The sequence below is a fragment of the Pteronotus mesoamericanus genome, unplaced genomic scaffold, assembly GCF_021234165.1.
Source record: "Pteronotus mesoamericanus isolate MK-2021 breed Mesoamerican mustached bat unplaced genomic scaffold, CSHL_Meso_final scaffold_21, whole genome shotgun sequence".
NCBI classification, from domain to species: domain Eukaryota; kingdom Metazoa; phylum Chordata; class Mammalia; order Chiroptera; family Mormoopidae; genus Pteronotus; species Pteronotus mesoamericanus.
The window spans coordinates 14,888,332-14,909,297 of record NW_026555310.1 but is presented as its reverse complement, the minus strand read 5'-3'; the positions used below and the strand labels follow the sequence as shown (position 1 = coordinate 14,909,297).

Here is a 20,966-nt window from a genome sequence, read left to right as displayed (position 1 = left end):
ACACCAACCAGGGCAGATTTTATTTATTTTTAGAGATAGGGGAAGGGAGTGAGAAAGGGAGAAAAACATCAAGGTACAAGAGAGGCATCGGTCAGTTGCCTCTTATACACACCCAACTAGGGACCTGGAGCACAACCCAGGCATATGCCCTGACTGAGAATTGAACTGGTGACCTTTCAGTTGTAAGATGACGCTCAATCCACTGAACCACACCAGTCAGGGTATCTTTGGCATTTTAATTATGATGCATATTGGTGTGGGGCTCTTTGTGTTCATCTTGTTTGGGATTCTGCACTTCCTGTATTTATATGTCTGTCTCCTTCACCAAGTTAGGGAACTTTTCTGTCATTTTTTCAAATAGGTTTCCAATTTCTTGTCCTTTTTTCCTCCTTCTGGCATCACCCCCATGATGCAAATATCAGTAGGCTTGAGGTTGTCCCAGAGGCTCCTTATGCTGTCCTCATTTTTGGGGGGGGGGTTCTTTTTTCTTCCTGCTGTTGATTGGTTGTTTTTCTCCTTTCTTATTTCAAATTGCTGATTTGATTCTAAGCTGTATCCACTGTACTGTGATTCCCTGTAAATTGTTCTTTATTTTAATTTGTGTATCCTTCATTTACGATTGGATTTTTTTTTTTTTTTTGCTGAGGTTCTCATTCATTGGCTATCTTTATAACCAGTATTTTGAACTCTGGTAGATTGCTTGTCTCCAGTCTGTGTAGTTCTTTCTCTGGAGTTTTATTTCACTTGGAATATGCTCGTCTCCTAGTTTTGGCAGTCTTCCTGCAGATTTTTCTGTATGTTAGATATGGCTGCTACATCTCCCATGCTTGGTAGAGTGACTTTATGTAGTAGGTGTTCTATAGGGTCCAGTGACACAGCCTCCCCCATTACCCAAGTAGGGTATGTTCAAGGTGCATCCACTGTGTGGGCTGTGTACATCCCCCTGTTGTAGTTGAGCCTTGATTGCTGTTGGCACATTATTGAGAGCGAGGAATTTATTCCCAGCTGATGAGCAGCAAGAACTGGCTGCATCCCCTTACCACCGTGGAGCATCCACTGTGCTCCCAACAGAGCAGGACTTACATTAGTGGGGTTCTGGTGCCCCCTGAGTTTGCCACTTGAATGTGTTTGTTGCTCATGGAGGTGGTTTGGTGGTGGTGCTTTGATGTGGTTGAAGCTGTCCACTGTGTGTACTGGCTCAGGGATCTCCCAGGAGGTGCAGTCGAAGGTCAGTTGCCAACTGTGTTCTTTCTGTGGGCCCCTGGCATGAACTACAAAGCAGTCTGCAGATGAGGGATACTTATGCTGGGTTGGAGGTGCCCAGGAGAGGCCAAGCTGTGAACCAAGGCCAGCTGCTGCTAGTACCATGCCTAGGACCACATAGCGAGAGGCATGGGGCACTCTGAAGCTGGATACTGCTCCATTGAGAGATTTTAGGAAAGTCTGAGGTGTGAGCCAAGACAGGCCATTCCTCTGGAAAGGCAACTGGAAACAGCTTGGGTGGGATGGGGCCTCAGGGAATCATAGGGCCGGACATACAGTGTGAGCCAGATTGCTGGAGACTCAGATAGGTGCTGCTGGCTCTGTGTGGGCAGGGCTCACAAAAGGAACAGTCACCACTGTCAGCATTTTTGTCTGGGAGAAAGCTGGCCCCCACCTCTTGTGATGCCAGACATTTCCGTTCCTTTCTGTATGCCTCTGGTGCCTTCTGAGCTGCTGTTCCTGTGCTGGAGCTCTGAGGGTGGGATTTTTAGTAAATCCAGGTGTGGGCCCTTTTAGATGAACTGCCTGGGACTCCAGAATCCTCCCTTTTCGTCAGCCTCGATTGTAGCTGGTTTTTATAGCCAGAAGCTATGCGGACTTTTGGCACTTGAAATCCTAGTTTGGGAGGCCAGGTGTGGGGCTGGGACCCTTGCTCCTTAAGTGGGGGGTGGGGGGGATCTGCATAGCTGAGATATCTGATACCCCTCCTAGTTTTTATTTGCCACATACGGATGTAGGACCATACCTTTTGCATGTCTCGCCCTCCTGTCAGTCTTGATGTGGCTCAGTCTTTAATTCCCTAGTTGTTGGACTTCATTCGGTCATATTTCGGCCTGTTCTGAATGATAGTTTTTTTCTGTGATTTAGGTAATTTAGATGTGGTTGTAGGAGGAGGTGAGCACCACTTTTACCTTCACTGACATCTTGACTGGAAGCCCCTTTCTTACTGTTTTCTTTTGCAGTTTAAAAAAAGATTTGTATTTATTTATTCTTAGAAAGGGGAAGGGAGGAAGAAAGACAGTGAGAGAAACATGGATAGGCTGCCTCTTGCATGCTCCCACCAGGGACAGGGCATGGGCCTGACCCACAATCCAAGCATGTGACCTGACCCAGAATCGTATGGCGACTTTTGTGGAATGACATCCAAACCCATTGGGCCACAACAGTCAGGGCTGTTTTGCATTGAATGTAATTTTATTATCCTCACCCAGGGACATGTGTATTGATTTTTAGAGAGAGGGGAAGGAAGGGAGAAAGAAAAGTAGAGAACCATTGATGTGAGACAGAAGCATCAATCATTTGCCATTCACACGTGCACTTACTGGAGAGTAAACTCACAACCTAGACATGTGTCCTGCCTGGGAATTGAACCCAGGACCTTCCAGTCCATGGGATGATGCTGAAGCCAGCTGAGCCACACCAGCCAGGGCTTAAGTGAGTATTTTCTAGTGTAGTTAGCATTTTAATTTCTTTAATGATTTTTTCATTATTTTATGGAAGTGCAAATTACTTCAAAGGTCATTTTTATTTTTATCTGTAAATGGGTTAAGCATTTAATATCTGGTTTATTATATTTGATTTTTAACCACGCTAAAAGACTAAGAGTGGTGTGGGGTGGAGAGTAAAGGAATGTGGGGCCTAGTGAGGTTATTTTTTGTGTTTTTTGAATACTGAAAACCATAGAGTCTGTGTCTGTGCACACACCCCCTGCATGTCTGAGTGACTTAATTCAATAGAGATGGGTTTACACTGGGAATAAAGGAAAAGAAAATAGGATTTTAAATGTAGAGATTTGATAGGAGGAAGGTCAGCTTGGTCACTGTAAATGCATATTATAAGGATGTGTGTTTTATAGTTTTGGTGGTGGGGGAAATCAGTCTGCTGGCTTAAACTTTTTTTTTCCCCCCCAGGAAACTAGGGCTACTCCTGTGTGGAGGAGATTTCGTAAGTTCAGCCACAGCTGGGGTTTTGTCAGGTGAGTGCCACTGTTGTCACAGGTGAGAGGTGCTGAGGGGGCAGGCAGGGTAGAAATTTTGGGGCAAAATAGTTCATTTTTCCCAGAGGAAGTAAAATGATAGACTGGAAATCTGTCTCTGATTATCACCATTAATCTCAAAAGTTCTAAGAATACATTATATCCAAAAGTAGAGACTTTTCAATCAGAAAAAAAATCAGAAAACTTAACTCCCTCCCTTGAATTTAGGTTGTTCAGGGGTGCTTTTCCAGGCCTCAATGTCTTCTGTGTCCACAAAGGACAGGGAATGTGGGAAAGCCAAATTACTCATAAAGCTCATTTCTCCTCCTACCCATATGCTCCATATTAGTCTCTTAGGGCTGCCCTCACAAGTGGCTTAACCAACACATTTATTTCTTACAGTTCTAGAGTTTGTTGGGTTTTGGGTTGTTGTTTTTTTTTAAGATTTTAATTATTTATTTTTAGAGAGGGGAAGGAAGGGAGAGAGGGTGAGAAACATCAGTGTGTAGTTGCCTCTTGAGTGCCCCCTACTGGGGACTTGGCCTGCAACCCAGGCATGTGCCCTGACTGGGAATTGAACCAGTGACCCTTTGATTTGCAGGCTGGAGCTGAAGCCACCGAGTCACACCAGCTGGGGTTAGAGTCTTGAAATCTAAGTTCAGGTATTTGGTTTCTTCTGAGTCCTCTCTCCTTGGCTTGCAGATGGCCACCTTCATATGACCTCATATCGTCTTTCCTTGTGTGCACACACCTGGTGTTTCTCTTGCAAGGATCCCAGTTGTGTTGGATTAGGGAGTCACTCTTAGAATCTCATTTACCCTTAATTACCATACTAAACCTATCTCCGAATGCAGTCACAGTCATTGTTAGAGCTTCATTCATGAATTTTGGGGGGACACAGTTCAGTTGATAACAGATTCCCACCCCCAAATTCGCATAAGGAGGAATTTATAAGGCATCAATAACTCTTAAGTGCTGCTTTTTATTTTGAGTTATACTTTTACCTGGTCAGTTACTTTATTAAGGAGCTTTCCTAGAAGAAGGCATGTGAGATGAGTCCATACAATTTTCTCTTTAGGATGTGTTTTTAATTTTAAAAAGTGGATGCCTTCAGTCTTGTTTTTCTTGAGTTAGTAAATAATCTACAACCCATTTGGCCATCCAACTTTGTCCTAATTCACATGTCTATACGTATGAAAGTTGGTCTTTTGTTATTCTTGCCTATTTTGCATGTCCATGTACATTTTAGAATCAGCTTGTAAATTTCTGCCAAAATAAATCTGAGATTTTTATTTGGATTGCATTGAATCTATAGATAAATTTTGATATAATTGATATTCTTATTTGTCTTCAAATATCTATTTAAAAATATTTTTTTTGTTTTCAGATATTTAAATATTTCATAACTTGACACTTAAGTTTCTTCATTCTAGAGGTCTTGTACATTTACATTTTCTAAGCTTTTGATGTTTTACAGTATTGAAAATGGTATTTTTCCTAATTACTGCTGGTTTTATTTTTTTTTATATATTGACCTTGTTTGCAGGGATTTTAATTAATTATAACTTGATAGTCTAAAACAGTGATTTTCAATTGGCATGCCACAATAGGTGCACTTGTGTGCCCACAAGAATTTTTAAAATATATGATACCTGATTTCATTATTTAGTCAGGGGCACTGACGTCTTTCTCCTTAGATTGTCAAATAAGCAATAGTTGTCCTGTGTAAATAAATCAAAATCATACTTATTATTTGTAAGATCTTCAAGAAATGTTTTTGGTGTGCTGCAGAATTTTAGTAGTTTACGTGTGCCATGCGATGAAAATGGTTGAGAGACAGTGGTCTAAAGAGGTCTAGAGAACTGGATTTTCTCCATTACCTCTATGAGTAGTCACCTTTACGTTCTCCTACCTAGATCTTCTTTTCTAGGCTATCTGATACAATGACAGGGTGATAGTGGCATCTAAAATTTGGAAGCTACCATTTATCATAATCAAATTTTTCTTTGTATTTTTGGTATTGAATTTTATCAAATTCTTCCATCTATTGAAATGATTTTTAAAAAGTTATTGTAATATAATTTGGTTAATTTTCAAATGGCAAACCTTGATTTCTAAAACAAGCCTAATTCATCATGATGTTAGCCTTTCATATATCACCCCATTTGGTTTGCTAACATTTAGGATTTTTGCACCTATTAGCTTCTTAATTTTCCTTCTCTTCAGCTTCTTTACAGACTGAGTAAATGAGATGTGAAATGTCCCCTCTTTTGTCCTTTAAAAGAGCTTATATTAGATTAATTCTTCATTGAAGGCATAAAGGCCTAGAGTTTTCTTTGTGAAAAAATATAAATTTCTTTAAAGAGATATGGTATTTTATCAGTCCTGTTTAGGTATGTTTTCCAAGGAATTTCTTCTTTCCATCTAAATTTTAAATGTACTGGAGCAAAGTTACTTAAAATAAATACTTATCATTTTAACATCTGAGGATCTAGTGATAGCCTCCTTTCTTAATACAATGTTGTCTTTTTTTTATGATCCGTGTTAGAGCAGAGGCTTGATGATTTTTATGTTTTTCTAAAGAATCAACTTGTGGCTTGTTGAAGCTCTGTATTTTTGCCATTATTTTATTTCACTGTCTTACTTCTTTGGTTTACTTCTCATGTAAAATTCTCACTTCTTGTAATGTGGAGATTATTTCCTAGTTTTTTTTCCCCCAATATGTTTGTTTAATCCTATAAATTGTCTTCAGGTCTTATGTGAACATAGGGATTCGTGAGTCCTTAATCCAGTAGGACTGGTGACATTGTAAGTAGAGGAAGAGACACCAGAGATCTCTCTGTGCTGAAGTGGAATGTGTATTCCTTATTTCTCAATTATTTTGCAATTTTCTAGTTACCTCTTCTATAATTTCTAGATTAATTTCTCTGAATTAATTTGAATAATTTTAACTCTTTGAAATTTGAGATTTGCTTGTGGCCATATGGTCAGTATTTACAAAAATTTATGTGCATATGGAAAGTATGCATATTTTGAAGTTTTTAGTGTACTATTAATGTCACGTTTGTATAAACATTTTTAAAAATAAATTTTAATCTTCGCCTGAGGATATGTTTTTGTTATTGCCTTGAGAGAGAGAGAGAGAGAGAAACATTAATGTGAGACAGAAACATTGCTCGTTTGCCTCCTATAACAAACTCCTACTTGGGATTGAACCTGTGACGTTTTGGTGTACGGAACGATGCTCCAGCCAACTGAGCCACATGGCCATGTATTAACTTCAGGGCAAAAGAAATATGAATTTGCTCCTTCACCTATCCATGCATTCAGTGGTTGATTCTAGTATGTGCCCTGACCTGGGATCAACCCCCTAATCTTGGTGTATGTGGACGATGCCCTAATCTACTAAGCTACCTGGCCAGGGCCTAAGCCATGCTTGTTTACTTTTATTTTAACCTGTCTTTCCTCTATCATTTACTATAGTTATGGATTTGTCCATTGTTATACTTGATGAGGATGTAATTTATTTCAACCTTTTTGTAAGGCAGTTCTTTTAGTGTTTATGAAAATAATTTCAATGCCCTTTAACACCTAGATTTTAGTTCTAGGAAATTCAGAAACATTTAGCAGACATATGAAAGCATAAATACAAGAAGGCTTAGTGTAGTAAGTTCGTAAGTGGAAAAAAACCTAAGAAAACCAAATATAGTCATACCTCAAAGATACTGTGGGTTCAATTCTAGACCGCTATAATAAAGTGAGTGTAACAATTAAGGGAATTACAATCTTTTTTTTTGCTGGTGGAGACTCTTGCCTTCAACTTGTAAAGCACTAAAGCAAAACACAATCAATATACCAGGCATGTCTGTAATCGGTTGATACTGGATTAGTTGAACGGTAATATACCCATAAAGTAGAATGTTTTGCACACAGTGAGGTAGATAATATATCTAGTGAAATAATAAGATATCTTAGGTATAGTGATGAAAATCAGGCAAAGTATAGACTGTGTTTGGTAGGATTCCATTTGTTTAACAGATGATGTTTTATTTTTCTATTAGTGTTTTTTATGTATAGAAATTTTCTGAAAGGTGTTAATAGTTGACATCCCCTTAGGGAGTATAGCCACAAGGGATAGACAGTAGCATTTTAAATCTTTTTAATAGTAAACATGGGTTACATAGAATAAAGAGCTACTTAAAATAAATGCAGAAAGTAATCACCACTTAAGTGTAACAAAGAAAATCTTAACTGTATTTTGTGGAATGAGTTCCTGTTAAACATCCTAGAAATATTACTGACCTTTGCCTTAATGTATTGTTGCATCCTTCTTTACTATTCCACTTTCCCAAATTAAAGATGAGGATTTGCCTAGTCTGAAGTATTAGGAATTTTGATAGATGTAGTCAACATTGATATTAAGGTAAACTAATTTTTAAAGAAATTTTGTCCGGGCAAAACAGTTTTATAATAAAAGGTCTTTATTTCCTACAGATTTCCTCTCATTCAAAAAAACTGACTTTTAATACACCTCTACTACATCAAATCAACAATGAACTGGAATGCAAAACCAGAGAGTGTCACCGTACCACCGTTGTATCCTAAAACCCAGTCATCTTTTTTGGAGACGACTTTAATAAACACACCATCTCAAGGGTCTTTAAACTCTCCTGGAAATAACCAACCAGCATGCATGTTTCTCAGTAATTCAAATCCAGTTTCACAGCCACTGCACAACATCAGAAATTATAAAACTCCTCAACAAATCTCAGTGTCTGATATGCATAGTGGGACAATTGTGGCCTCACAAAATTCAGTAGAAAGAATAACATATGCAAATATGAAAGGACCTACACAACTTAATCACAGTGTGCAAATGTCTTCAGGAGTTACACAAAATACATGGTTGGACTCACCAGTGAGGAATTCTATGTTTTCTCATACAGGAACGACTGTATCTCAACAAACTGGGTTTAGAACCAATATACCCAATGTAAATGTAGTACAGAATCAATTTGTAACATCAGATACTACCTATTCTATGCAAGTACAGATGATCCCTTCTAATTCTATAAGAGTTCCTGTAACTTATCAAGGAAACCAGAGAATTAACTCATCTTTATCAGAGCGACAGGGTGACTGGGCACAACCGTATACAGCCAGTGGACTAACTTATCCAGATTACAGACCACTTCCAAGGCAATACACTTACGCACCACGAAGCTTTTTGCAAAATCCTACTCTCCAGAAACAAAATCCTATGCCACCTACATCAATACAAGCTAAAAATAGTCTTTCTCTAAATTCTGCACTGAATTTACACTCAAAGCAGCCTGCAACTGTACAGTCCTATCAATATGCAGTTACTCAGATTGACAAAAGACCTCCTCCTCCTCCTTATGACTGTAGATATGCAAGCCAGCCTTTCCAAAATACTCGGAATGTTATTCCTCAGAGTCAAGAAGCACAGTTACCTGAAATAAGGAATGCCTTTTGCAGAGACTTTCAACAGCAAAACATTAATGAAAGTGTCAGCACGATTGGAAATTTCTGTAACTTGAAAGTAAATACTAATGTCAGTCAGCCTTTTAATGACCCCATTAGATTTCCCGTGGATAGTGTTCAGATTCTTGCTCAAAATAATCAAGAAGAAAGAGTAGATTCTTGCAATCTAACTTCAAATCAAGCACTGGACACAAGTGCCACAAAAGAAAAGTTAGTGAGGGATATTAAAACACTAGTAGAAATGAAAAAGAAATTTTCTGAACTGGCAAGGAAAGTTAAAATTGATAAAAATGTTTTGATGGCAGCAGGTTGTATTAAAGCAGCTAATAACTCTTACAGAGAATCAGCTCAAAACTCTGAACTGTCTCTGAAACAAACTGCCAAAATCCAGTCTGGACAACAGATAACTCTAGTCACTCCAGAAACTGCAGAGGATAAACAACCAACAATAATGGAAACTACAGAAGAAACAAGTAGAACACACAGTACGTTGGACATGAATTGCAGAAATATTAACCAGGCCAATTCCGTTTTAATAAATTCTGTGTGTTCAGAAAAGGTGCCAGTGCCAGATCAGTCACATGATTTGAAAGTTACAACTTGTTTAAAGACATCAACTGTTGAGACTACCCATGCAACATTAAATAACACCCTGTTTTCATCAGGAAATTTAGTTAATGTTGAAGAAAATGTCAAAACAAATTCTGAAACAATTTCTGTTCCTCAGTCTGTGGCCTTTGAGGAATATGCTTCAAAGTATCTAAATAAAAATAGACTACTTCTCAGTCTCCTTGCACATGGAGATAAAATTGGGAAAAAATTATTAAAAGATGGTTGTGAAACTATTCAGGATTCAAAACCATATAGTTTTGAAATGAATCCCAATACCCAAATCACTGGTAACTATCTGAACTTGAAAAACATGGAAACTCCAAGTACTTGCAATAAAGATGCCAAGATTTCAGACAGTTCTTTTTGCTTTGAGAATAAATCGTCAACAAATGGATTAACTTCTAAAAGTGACAGCCACTGTTCTATGGAATTACTAGCAACGTGTCTTTCTCTGTGGAAAAAGCAACCTTCAGAACCTACAGAAAAAAAACAGTGTAATGAGTCAGCAATAAACAGAACAGCAGTTGGAATTTCAAAGCCTGTGGAAATCTGTGATAAGAGTCCATTTTCAGTTGTGGGAAATTCTCAGAGTAAGATAGTAAACTCACAAGTAACAACTCTGCCAATGATAGTACAGAATTATGATTCTTCAGGTGCAACTATTTCCAAGGGAACAGAACTGCAGATTGCTGTAGTGTCCCCTCTAATTCTTTCAGATGTCAAAACATTTCCTGTCAAAGGAGTAACATCAGAAGCTTTACCTGAAACAATATATCCAGTTATTAAAGAAGGCAGTGTTTGTAGCTTACAGAATCAGTTGGCAGAAAATACAAGAGTTAGTGCTGCTTTGAAAGTTAATGAACCGGTTCCAAGTACATCAACAAACACCAAGAATTTCCCACTAATTCAGAAGGAAAAACAAAGTGCATCAACTAATGGTAACTCAGAAGGTACACCTAATATCAGTCAAGGAAAACATATGTCAGAACCAGGTATTCACTTTACTGTAAGTGATCAGCAAGCCTTGTCTAAATCAAGGGACAGTGATATTGTAAGTAGTGATTTGTTACAGATTGACAATATATGTTCTCTTGTTGAAGGTGATACATCTTACAATTCCCAAATAGCAGAGATATTCAATTCACCTGTGAAAAAGGTTGAGCCACAGAAATCTCCTCTGCTCAATCTCCAAGTGATTAGTAGTAGACAACAAAAAGAACCATTAGACATCACAGAAAAGAAAGACTTTCATTTTCAAAAAGAAAACTTTGTACAGTGCATGGATGTTTCACATAAAATACCTAAAATACCTGATCAGTCAAAGTCACTGCAACCTCCAGAATCATTTTTGAAGAATGTTAACGCAAAGAGTGAAATAGAGAAAGTCGATTTGGAGCATATCACTAAAAAAGAATTCACAGCTATAGACTCATGTTCATTAGCTGCTGTTCAGCAGGAGAGTAACAATGCTCAGGAAATTGATGTGTCCTGCAATTACACTGCCAAGGATCCTGCAAGAAATGAGATTCTCAATGATAAAACATCCACCCTATATCCACATGATCAGCTGTCAGAACTTTTAAAAGAATTTCCCTATGGTATTGAAGCAGTGCTCACACGTGAAAGTTATGTGGCACAACAAATAACAGACCAAATCTCAAAAGATAAGCCTTGTGATAAAACCAGCTGTGATTCCAAAGACTCAAGAGACCAAATTAAAATTACAATATTAAACTCAGAGCAAATGAAAGAATTATTTCCTGAACAGAATGATCAACCCTGTGAGGAAGACACATTGACAGAATCTCAGAAACAAAATCCTATCACAAAAGAAGGCAGCCAGTGTGCCCAACAAGAACCTACAGGTGGAGAAGGTTGTAATTCTGTAATGGATTCAGAGAAAGATGATGTCCGTTGCTGTGCATTGGGATGGCTTGCTATGGAATATGAAGGAGTACCCCAGTGCCAGTGTGATTCCATCAAGGACTCAACTTCAAAGGTAGACAAAGGGAAAGATCAGTGTTCTTTGGGGACCAGCAGTTGTAAGCAAGAAGAGAGTACCTCTGATAGAGATGTTCCTATAGGATATAATAATCCTCCAATTAACCACCCGAAGATTGCTCTGACTTTTCCAGATGGGAAAAACGATTTTCCTGAAATAGAACAGGGCAAGGATATGAAAGGGACCTCCAAAACAAAAAACAGCTCACTAAGGACACAACAAGAATTACCAAAAAAACTGGATTCCTTACAGTGTTATAAAAAGAAAGAAAAACTGAAATTTCATGAGGTAACTTTCCACTCTAGTAATAAAATAAAATTTTCTCAAGAGAGTTTGCAGAGGAAGCTCATAACACAAAACTCACATCCACTAAAAGCAAAGACAAGTTTCTTGGCAAATAAAAATAAAGATCTACATAGGAAGAATGGTTCTTTGGTACAACCAATATTGCCAGAAAAGAGAAAATTGAAAGCAGGTGACTCTGAACTCAAAGTTTCAGAAAAAAGGAAGTTAGGGGAAGGGAGCATACTTGATTCAGATACTAAAAGGATAAAGTATAATAAACAAGAGCAGAATAAAAATGGAGGTAGTATATTTAAAATATGTAATTTTCTGTCAAACCGAGATGAAAGAGCCAAAGTCAAAGAAAAGAGTATATCAAATGTTAAGTCCTCAGGCTCTAAGGATAGTACATCTAAAAATAATAGAGTTCTATCACAGGAGTATTTACAAAGACAGAAACATAAAGAAACAATGGGTATCAAAGCATCAAAGAAAAACTGTGGGAGAAATATACTAGGCGATTTTCAATACATGAAGGCCAGTAAAGTTTCTGTGCAAGTAGGAAGTTGTGGGAAATCAAATGAGAGAAACAGCAGTGTACAAACTTCAAAAGAATCATTATGTACAAGCCATGACAAAAACATCAAAACCTACCATCCTGAGGGGTCTAAAACCTGCCTTTCAGAAAATGTTAAAGAAACAGTCGGTGGAAAGCAACCTGATAAAATGTGGATTGATAAAACCAGTTTAGACACAAATCTAAGCAATGTTAACAATGGAGTTGAACTCAGCCAGATGTCAGCTCAAGCAAAGGAGCAAAGGAAACAATATCTGAACAGAGTTGCCTTTAAATGCACTGAACGTGAGAGCATTTGTCTCACAAAATTAGACAGTTTACCCAAGAAGTTGAATAAAGAAAAGAGATTGGAAGATAAACCTAAGAGCCCATTACCTGAGAAAGATACCACTGAAAAACAAAGCATGCTGGAGTTTAAATTATGTCCAGATGGACTGATTAATAAGAGTACAAACTCCGTTGAAGAACAGAAGGATCAGCAGCCTTGTCCTAGGAAGGATCAAGCCCCTGTGCAAGGTCCAGTATGATTTTTTGATGGTCTTTACAGAATTGTAAAGCACTAGGTTAAAAAATGGGCTAGCACCATTAATGCCATCTGTGTAGTGAGGAAAGAATGAATGCATATTTGGTATTTGTTTTTCTCAGTAAATCAATAATTCATTTGGTAATAGCTGTTTAAGGTTTATCTTCCCCTTATTGTAAGTTGTACTAAATTTCTATGAATGTTGAGGCATATAAAATTGTAAGGTCTGCCAAATACAAAAATTTCCTTTTGTACCAAGAATCCTATACTCTGGAAAAACATTGTTTTAAGTTAGAAATGTGTATGTTATTTCAAGGATCTTACTTTTGTTGAGTCCCCTGCGGAGTTGAAATTTCCTTGCCCTGTGAATTTCAGATGTATTATTAGCATGTTATTAGTGTATTAATTCAGATGATTATTAGTGATCTTTTTATCCTTTGTATAAATATTCAAACTTTTACCATCTTTGAGGCACTTGTTGACTGTTACCCTAAAGTTTAAGTGGTGATGTCCAGTCTACTCATGAAAGGCAGGACCACGGAAGCTGTATTATCCAGTGTTAACTCACCAAAACCAAAGTGGCAAACATGACTACTGGTTAGCTCGTTGATAGAATTCTCAATGCTAGGATAGGAGGAAAGGAGGAAAATAGTTAATTATTTTTGTAGTAAGGAAACATTTAGGGGTTGTGGTTATTATATATAAAACATTGTGCTCAGAGACCCAGATTGAAAAGCTAAAGGATTTGAGTGAAAATCTGTATTTTTCCTGTGCTTTTTAGACAGTAACTGTTATGGTACATAAAATTGCAGTGTAAATAAAGTACATTTTCTTGGAAGGTGAAAGGGATATGTGATTAAAAAGAGTATAAAATATACTTTGTAAAGTATTGATGCTTTCACTTGGTGCTCTTAACTAGATCCTTAGAATTTGAGGCATTGATGTAATGGGAACACTGAAAGTGTATTGGGGAAGTGTGAACAACATTTTCTGTCATGTGCCCTTCAATACTTTGGAAGGTGTTGGTGTGCAGCCCAAGTGGGAGAAAAGTAAATACATAGTGAAGGTAAACTTTTAAAGCAACTCATTTTTTCAAATGTAAGGTAAATAAGGCATTTTAAAAGGGAAATAACATTTTCCTGAGCCCTTTTGGTGTTATGTGACTATATTAATATTTTCTAAAATCTATTTTAAGGCTACCTGGTTTTCCTTAGTTGTAGTACGAAAAGTGGTGAATAGAATATCTAGAGATCTGAAAATGAATATTTAAATAGTTACAGGAATAAAAAGCACAAAAGAAGACTGGATAAAAGGTGCACCTGAGGAGAAAAGGATTCCAGAAGCAAATCAAGAAATAGGTAAAATTATCATATATGTAATTTTTCTTTACTTCTCTGTTACTCTGTTTAATATATAAGCTTGATTATATTTATAAAACTATTGTACACTGCAGGTGGTACAAAGTGGGTATCGGGCAGGCTTTTCTCTGACTGTTACTAACAGATCCAACTCGGCCTCCTCAGCAAATGGAAATGACAGCAAGAAGTTCAAAGGCGACAACGGAATTGCAGGTGTGCCCTCCAGAGTGGTCCGTATCTGGAAGCTCCCCAATGATGTCACTGAGGGTGAGGTCATTTCCCTGGCACTGCCCTTTGGGAAGGTCACCAACATCCTGATGCTGAAAGGGAGAGAGCAGGCCTTCATTGAGATGAACGCAAAGGAGGCAGCCAAAACCATGATGAACTACTACACTTCGGTGACACCCACACTTTGTGGCCAGCCCATCAACATCGAGTTCTCTAACCACGAGCTCAAGACCTACAACTCACCTCACCAGGCGCAGGTCCAGGTACCTGTGCAGGCCCTGAACTCAGTTGAGTCAGGGAATCAGGCTCTGGTTGCCTTGGCTGCTGCTGTGGATGTCAAGATGGCGATAGCTGGCCAGAGCCCAGTGCTCAGGATCATCCTAGAGAACCTCTTCTACCCGGTCACCCTGGACATACTTCACCAGATCTTTTCCAAGTATGGCACAGTTCTGAAAATCATCACTTTTACCAAGAGCAACCAATTCCAGGCATTGCTGCAATATGCTGAAACCGTGAGTGCCAAGCAGGCCAGGCTGTTGCTGAATGGGCAGAACATCTATGTTTGTACACTCCGCATCCACTTTTCCAAGCATACCAGCCTCAACATCAAGTACAATAACAACAAGGCACGAGACTACACTTGTCCTGACCTGCCCTCCAGCCAGCCCTTGCTGGACCAGACCATGACCATGCCCTTTGGTGTACCTGGCATAATGTCCAACCCTCTGTATGTAGGAGCTGGTATCCCTCCCTCCTTTGCCATTCCTCAAGCTGCAGGCCTCTCTGTTCCCAATGTGCAAGGGTCCCTGGCCCCTATGGCCATCACACCCAGTTGGAGGTGGAACCGGACCTGCAACAGCAGACTGGATCACCATTCTAGGCCTGGCAGGAGCTGGAAATTCTGTCTTGTTGGCCAGCAACCTCAATCCCAAAAAAGTCACACCCCAAAGCCTCTTTATTCATTTTGGCATGCATGGCGATGTGCAGCAGGTGAAGATTTTGTTCAATAAGTAGAACAACCTGGCACAGATGGCAGGTGGGAGCCAGGCCCAGCTAGCCATGAGCCACCTCGACAGGCACAAGCTCTACAGGAAGCTGCTGCACATCACACTGTCCAAGCCCCAGAACATTCAGCTGCCCTGCAAGGGCCAGGGGGGCCAAGACCTCAGCAAGGACTGACAGCTCACCCCTTCACCGGTTCAAGAAGCCAGGCTCCAAGAACATCAGAACATCTTCACACCCTCAGCCTCTCCCAACATACCGTCCTCCTTGTCCAAGGGCAACTTCAAAATCCTCTTCTCCAGCAGTGCTAAAATTGACAAAGGATTCAAATTCCTAAAGAACTGCAAGATGTTGCTGATCCAGTGGAAGAGGCCATCCAGGGGCTCATCTTCCTGCACAACCGCAACCTGAACAAGAACCGCCACCTGTGGGTGTCCTTCTCCAAGTCTACCATCTAGGCTCCACCACCAGCCAGCCTGCCGGGCAGTCCTGACAATAACTTACATCATTTCAGAAATATCCACTTTTAAAGCAGCTGAAGTAACTTTAAAAAGATCAGATATTTTATTTTTATTTTTTTTAAAAGAGAAATCAGTTTACCTTTTTTATAAAAAAAATTAAATCTAATTCACTTTGCTCACCTTTGGGAAGTGAAGTGCCAGCCTCAGGCTCTTGGTAACTTGTGGACAGTGTGCCTTCTACATGCTGTGGGATGCGTGTTCCCAAACCTCCACTTGGCTTTGTTGTGCCTTAAAACTGACTGTTCTGGCAGGGCCTTCTATGGTAGCAAATGCATAGGGGTTTGGGGACCAAGGGCACAGCGTCCTGTGGGGATCATGTGTCTGTCATATCAGGAGGCTGCCAGCTGCAGGGCATGCTGACATCCCAATCCTCCATTTAATCAAGTATGATTCCCACCACCCCTAGCTCAAGGTGCTCCTCCTGGGCCCAGATCCCCGAGGGTGTGTGCCTGGCAGTTGTTCAGCTTGGAGTCTGTTTCATTATAAATCTTTGTATTGTGCTTTGATGGAGTAGCGGACATCTGAGCCTAACAACATTTCCACTTAACCAACTATTCTAATTTTCACTCATATGCAAAAGAAAATTTTAAAAGTAACCTTTTATACAGCAAGATGATATAAAAATGTCAGGAGTGTAATCTAAATTTCCTCCCTATATGACCTGGTATACAATATTTTTTAAAATTTTATTCCTTGTAATTAAGTTTCAGGTCAGGATCTAGTTTGCAGGGCAGTTTCAGTGAGGGCCACCGAGGAAGCTGGGTCCTTCCCAGAAAGCCCGAGGCCAGAGACCCCCCAGATGGCCCTATCCCTACCTGAGCTGTCTGGAAGGATAAAGGCTCTTAAACTTTCAGGGTTTCTTTTATCCTACAAATTTTGGACCAAAATTTGTTCCCTCCCTCCCTTTCTTCCTTCCATCCCTCCTTCCTTCCTTTTCTTTCCTTCCTTTCTCTCTCCTCTACCCCCCGCTTAGTGCTGGGATCTCTAAAGATAGGATAACAGCCCTCAAGGCTTTACTGTCTCCTTAACCTTGTGTAGTCCTACACTCAGGGGTCCAAACACCTTCCTTGTGCACAGATCTTGTGCTGGCCAGCCTGGCCCCTCTCCTTAGGGTCTGGACCCCTGCGCTTTCACATCTGCATAGGGACATGGGTATAAATACTTATAATTGTTTAAAAATATTTATTTTCAGAGGGAGGGAGAGGGAGAGGGAAGGAAACATCCATGTGAGAGAAACACCAGTTGGCTGCCTCTCACGCCCCCAACCAAGGACCTGGCCTGCAACCCAGGCATGTGCCCTGGGAATCCAACCTATGACCTTTTGGTTCACAGGCTAGTACTCAATCCACTGAGCCACTCCAACCAGGTCTAAATATTTACATTTTTTATACCTTTTGTAAGACATGAGAGGCACCAAACACAGTTTTTTTATGGTGACACACATGTATATTTTGATAACAGCAACTACAGGCTGAGTATTGTAACGTGGAGCATGGCACAGTCCACTTCCCACCAGATGGCTTATAATGTGGGGGGAATTAAAATGATTTTATAACAACTGTCTTCTCTACAGGCTTTCTGCTCATGTTGTAGAAGGCAGTTTTGCCATTTTGTACTGGACTTTGAGTTAGCTCTCTGTATCCTGCAAAAAAAAAAAAAAAAGAATCAGTATGTGTATGAATGGCAGAAGACATTCTATATTCTCTGTCATGCTCTGGGGAGGGAAACAGTAATCTATTTCCTAACAAAACAATTAGATGAGGGGAGGCATACTTTTTGTGTGGGACTCCATAGTAGATACTAGTTTTCACAGATTGTGAAGTCTCTCCCAAACAGCCTAACTTTCACCTTGTAATGAGAAAATGGCCATAGAATAATGAATGAAAATGGGCTATATTGCAATTAAACTCTATTTACCAAAACTGGCTAGAGATTGGGCTTACTCTGCAGGCCATACCCTGTTTATCAACTGCTGGATTAGTGATTGGCAAGATAATTAATTTGATAGTTATCTTGATTTTCAAAATCAAGTAGACAGGCATGGTCCTGTTTGATCAGTGCCAGGCTATATCCTTTGACTAAAGTTACATGGCTTAGTAACTGAATGTTAGGGCCTTGAACTGGGTTCCCTCTCTTGACATTCATTAAATGTGGAATTCAGTAGTTCTGATGGATGAAATACTGATGCTCCTAGTCAGTGGGGCTTTTTTGGCTGGGGCAGAGGAGGTACAGTAGGGATTTGGGGTCAGGACCAACCATAAAAACCAGAGTTTGACAGTTTAATTAGTGGAATGAATATAGTTTATTTTGAGTGTTTTGCATTGAGAATTAGAAGCTAGGGATTGGGAGTTTTAAGTTTTGGTTAATTGAATACATCAAGATAAGTGTTTAGAGTCACTTGAAAGTGGAGAAAAACAATTTGACCATGACTAGCAAGGAGAAGCACATTTTCAAAACAGGAAAGATAAGTTGAGAAGATACCTGAAAACACATGTAGAAATTGAGTCATAACAGATTGAAAATGTGTATAGGAAAAAACTTAAGGTGAATCAAAGGAGGAGACATGCAGTCTTAGTTAAACAGGAAAATGAGATCTGAGAATAAAAAGAAAACTAAAGTTGGAACACAAGAGATTAGAAATTAGATGGAAATGGGCATGCAGATGGAAGCAGGAAAGAGCCATAGACACAGGAGAGAAATCCCACCACAAAGAGCAGGCGAGTATCTGAGTTACTTTGAAAACACTCGGACGCATGCACAGGTATAAGCATGAGATAAACGACAGGCATTAAAAACAGCCACTAACACCATAAGCAGTAAATAGTGAAGATGGGTTATGAGAATCATGATGGGGTGGGGGGAGCAAAAACCAATTAACATGCACAATGAGATTTGCAGCTGTACAGATGTGGGAAGACAGGTTCTTCACTATTTTTCTGTCATGCTATGGAGAGGGAAACAAGGATCTATTTCCTTTTAACAATCTTACCACAGTGAGTTTCTAACAATCTTATCACAGTGAGTTTCACGAGGGGAGGCCCAGTTATACAACTTGAGGATCTCTGTCGAGATCTGATGAGACTCAGAAAAGGGGAAGATGAACCACCAAAGTGAAGAGAATGAACCTGTATAAAGTGAGACAAAAACGTCAGGACTCCCAAATAGCTATTACAGTACTATAAAGGAACATTTTAAGTCAGCTCCTCAATTTGGTAGCTAAGTTTGGGGTGTAGACAGATCAATTTACAAGTGTCAGTCCTGGGATAAGGTAGAAGAGGAAGTAACGGGATCCAGTGAAAAGCAACTCAGGTATACCTCAGGCTTCAGCAATACTGGTGTCATGAAAAAAATGAGGGTGCAGAAGAATTTGAAAAAAGGCCAGGATATTCGACCCACCCAGGCAGAAATAAAAAAAATAATACAACTAGCATCCAGAAAGGAATGGCTAGAGCAGGAATGAAAGGCATGGGCATTCTGAATTGGGGAAAGTAAGTCAAAGAGGCACGTCTAGAAATCCACTGAAGTGTGTAAAAGCTGGGCCTGTCAGAAAAAGGGGTAGTCTAATGCAGCACTGAGACAGTCTAATGAAAACTACAGGCATGTCTTGGAATACGTAACAAGGCCATAATTTTAAAGTTATCGATTGACTATTTGGAACTGTCATTTGTGCCCCTCATATTGGTAGTTCCGATTGCTGTTGAGGCCACATAATGTCCAAGTGATAAATGAAATTTTTATTGATGAAGAAATTAGAGCAAAAGAGCCCCAAAGGACAGGCGAGATGTACCATGTGTAATTCATAATTTGATTGGAAAACGCTGTAGTTTGTCAAACTTTTGTCCTAATTTATTCCAAAGAATGCATTGTTTCTAATTTTGGTAGTCTGTATATTGGTCACAAACATTAAGAGACTAATAAATAAATGAAATTTCTGTTTCCTTAGATGATAATGATTTGGGTAATTCAAGAAACGCCAAGAGAACCTTCAGTGCAGATGGATTTGAGACACTACAAAACCAAGTAAAGGATTCAAAAGCAATGTTTCAAACCTACAAAAAGATGTACCTGGAGAAGAGGAGCAGAAGCCTTGGTAGCAGCCCTTTAAAATAATTTAGAGACTTTAATTCTGATGGTCCTGTAATTGCCATGAGAAAATTGTTGTCATTTTCTGTTGGGAATATTTTGCTGGAAACATACAGAATCGCTACGATAAAATTAATTGGTAAGAGTTTGGTTACAATTTAGATTATGTATATCATTGAAATTACTTAAAATGGCTTAAGAAACTTATTTGTGGGGTAGCAGACAAGAAGTTGATGGCATTTGTTAAGGAAACCATAAGGTATTGAATTTCAAAATTATTGAGCCAAGTTTACCATTGTTTTAAAAGAAATTCTTTACAAATTTTATTTTGAAATGCTAAGCATCTATTTTGAGGGAAAACTAGTCTTCAGTTAATAGCTTGTTTGCTTTAGCTGTGACTGCAATTATATTTTTGTTTCAAAACTAAGTTTTTAGAAGTGCTCACTGTGAATGTCAAAGTATATTCCTACGTATTTTAATACCTAATTGTAAACTTTGTCAAAAGCCTTGTTTTATACTTGTTAAACTGAACAGAATTTTGGGTAATATTGAAACATTACTTTTCATACTTGAAATAAATGTTTATTTTTTAAAAAATATTTGAAATCAAAATGGATTGATCCTGTGTTTGATTTCCCACTCTAAGGACAGGACACAGTTTAGGAAGGTGTTTTTATTTTTTAAATTAAATGTATTGAAGTAACATTGATTGATAATAGCATTATATAAATTTCAAGTGTACAACATCATAATTCAACATCTATATTGCATGCTCACGGCCTAAAGTGTGGTTTCCCTCACGTATCATGTATTTGACCCTTTTATCCACTTTGCCTTTCCCTCAGGTGAATACCATTCTATTGTCTGTATGTATTAATTTGTTTTTATTTCTTTTTTAGTTCATTTGTTACTTTCCTTTTTATATTCTACATTGAGTGAAGTCATAGGGGGTTTTTATGTCCTTTTTTTTTGTCTGATTTATTTCACTTAACATAATACTCAAGATCCATCCATGTTGTCACAAGTGGCAATATT

The 20,966-nt window shown here is 38.9% G+C and overlaps 1 protein-coding gene across 1 annotated transcript in view; it reads left to right on the top strand.

The window, feature by feature from the left end:
* RESF1 (retroelement silencing factor 1) overlaps positions 1-20,499 on the top strand; it is a 38,480-nt gene extending 17,981 nt beyond the window's left edge. The window contains exons 4-9 of the mRNA XM_054591275.1: positions 3,174-3,238; positions 3,840-3,900; positions 7,733-12,732; positions 14,014-14,097; positions 14,263-14,364; positions 19,792-20,499. Coding sequence (XP_054447250.1) covers positions 7,791-12,732; positions 14,014-14,097; positions 14,263-14,364; positions 19,792-19,958 — 5,295 coding nt within the window. The 5' untranslated portion in view covers positions 3,174-3,238; positions 3,840-3,900; positions 7,733-7,790 and the 3' untranslated portion in view covers positions 19,959-20,499. The remainder of the gene's footprint in view (positions 1-3,173; positions 3,239-3,839; positions 3,901-7,732; positions 12,733-14,013; positions 14,098-14,262; positions 14,365-19,791) is intronic.
* Positions 20,500-20,966: the final 467 nt, after the last annotated feature.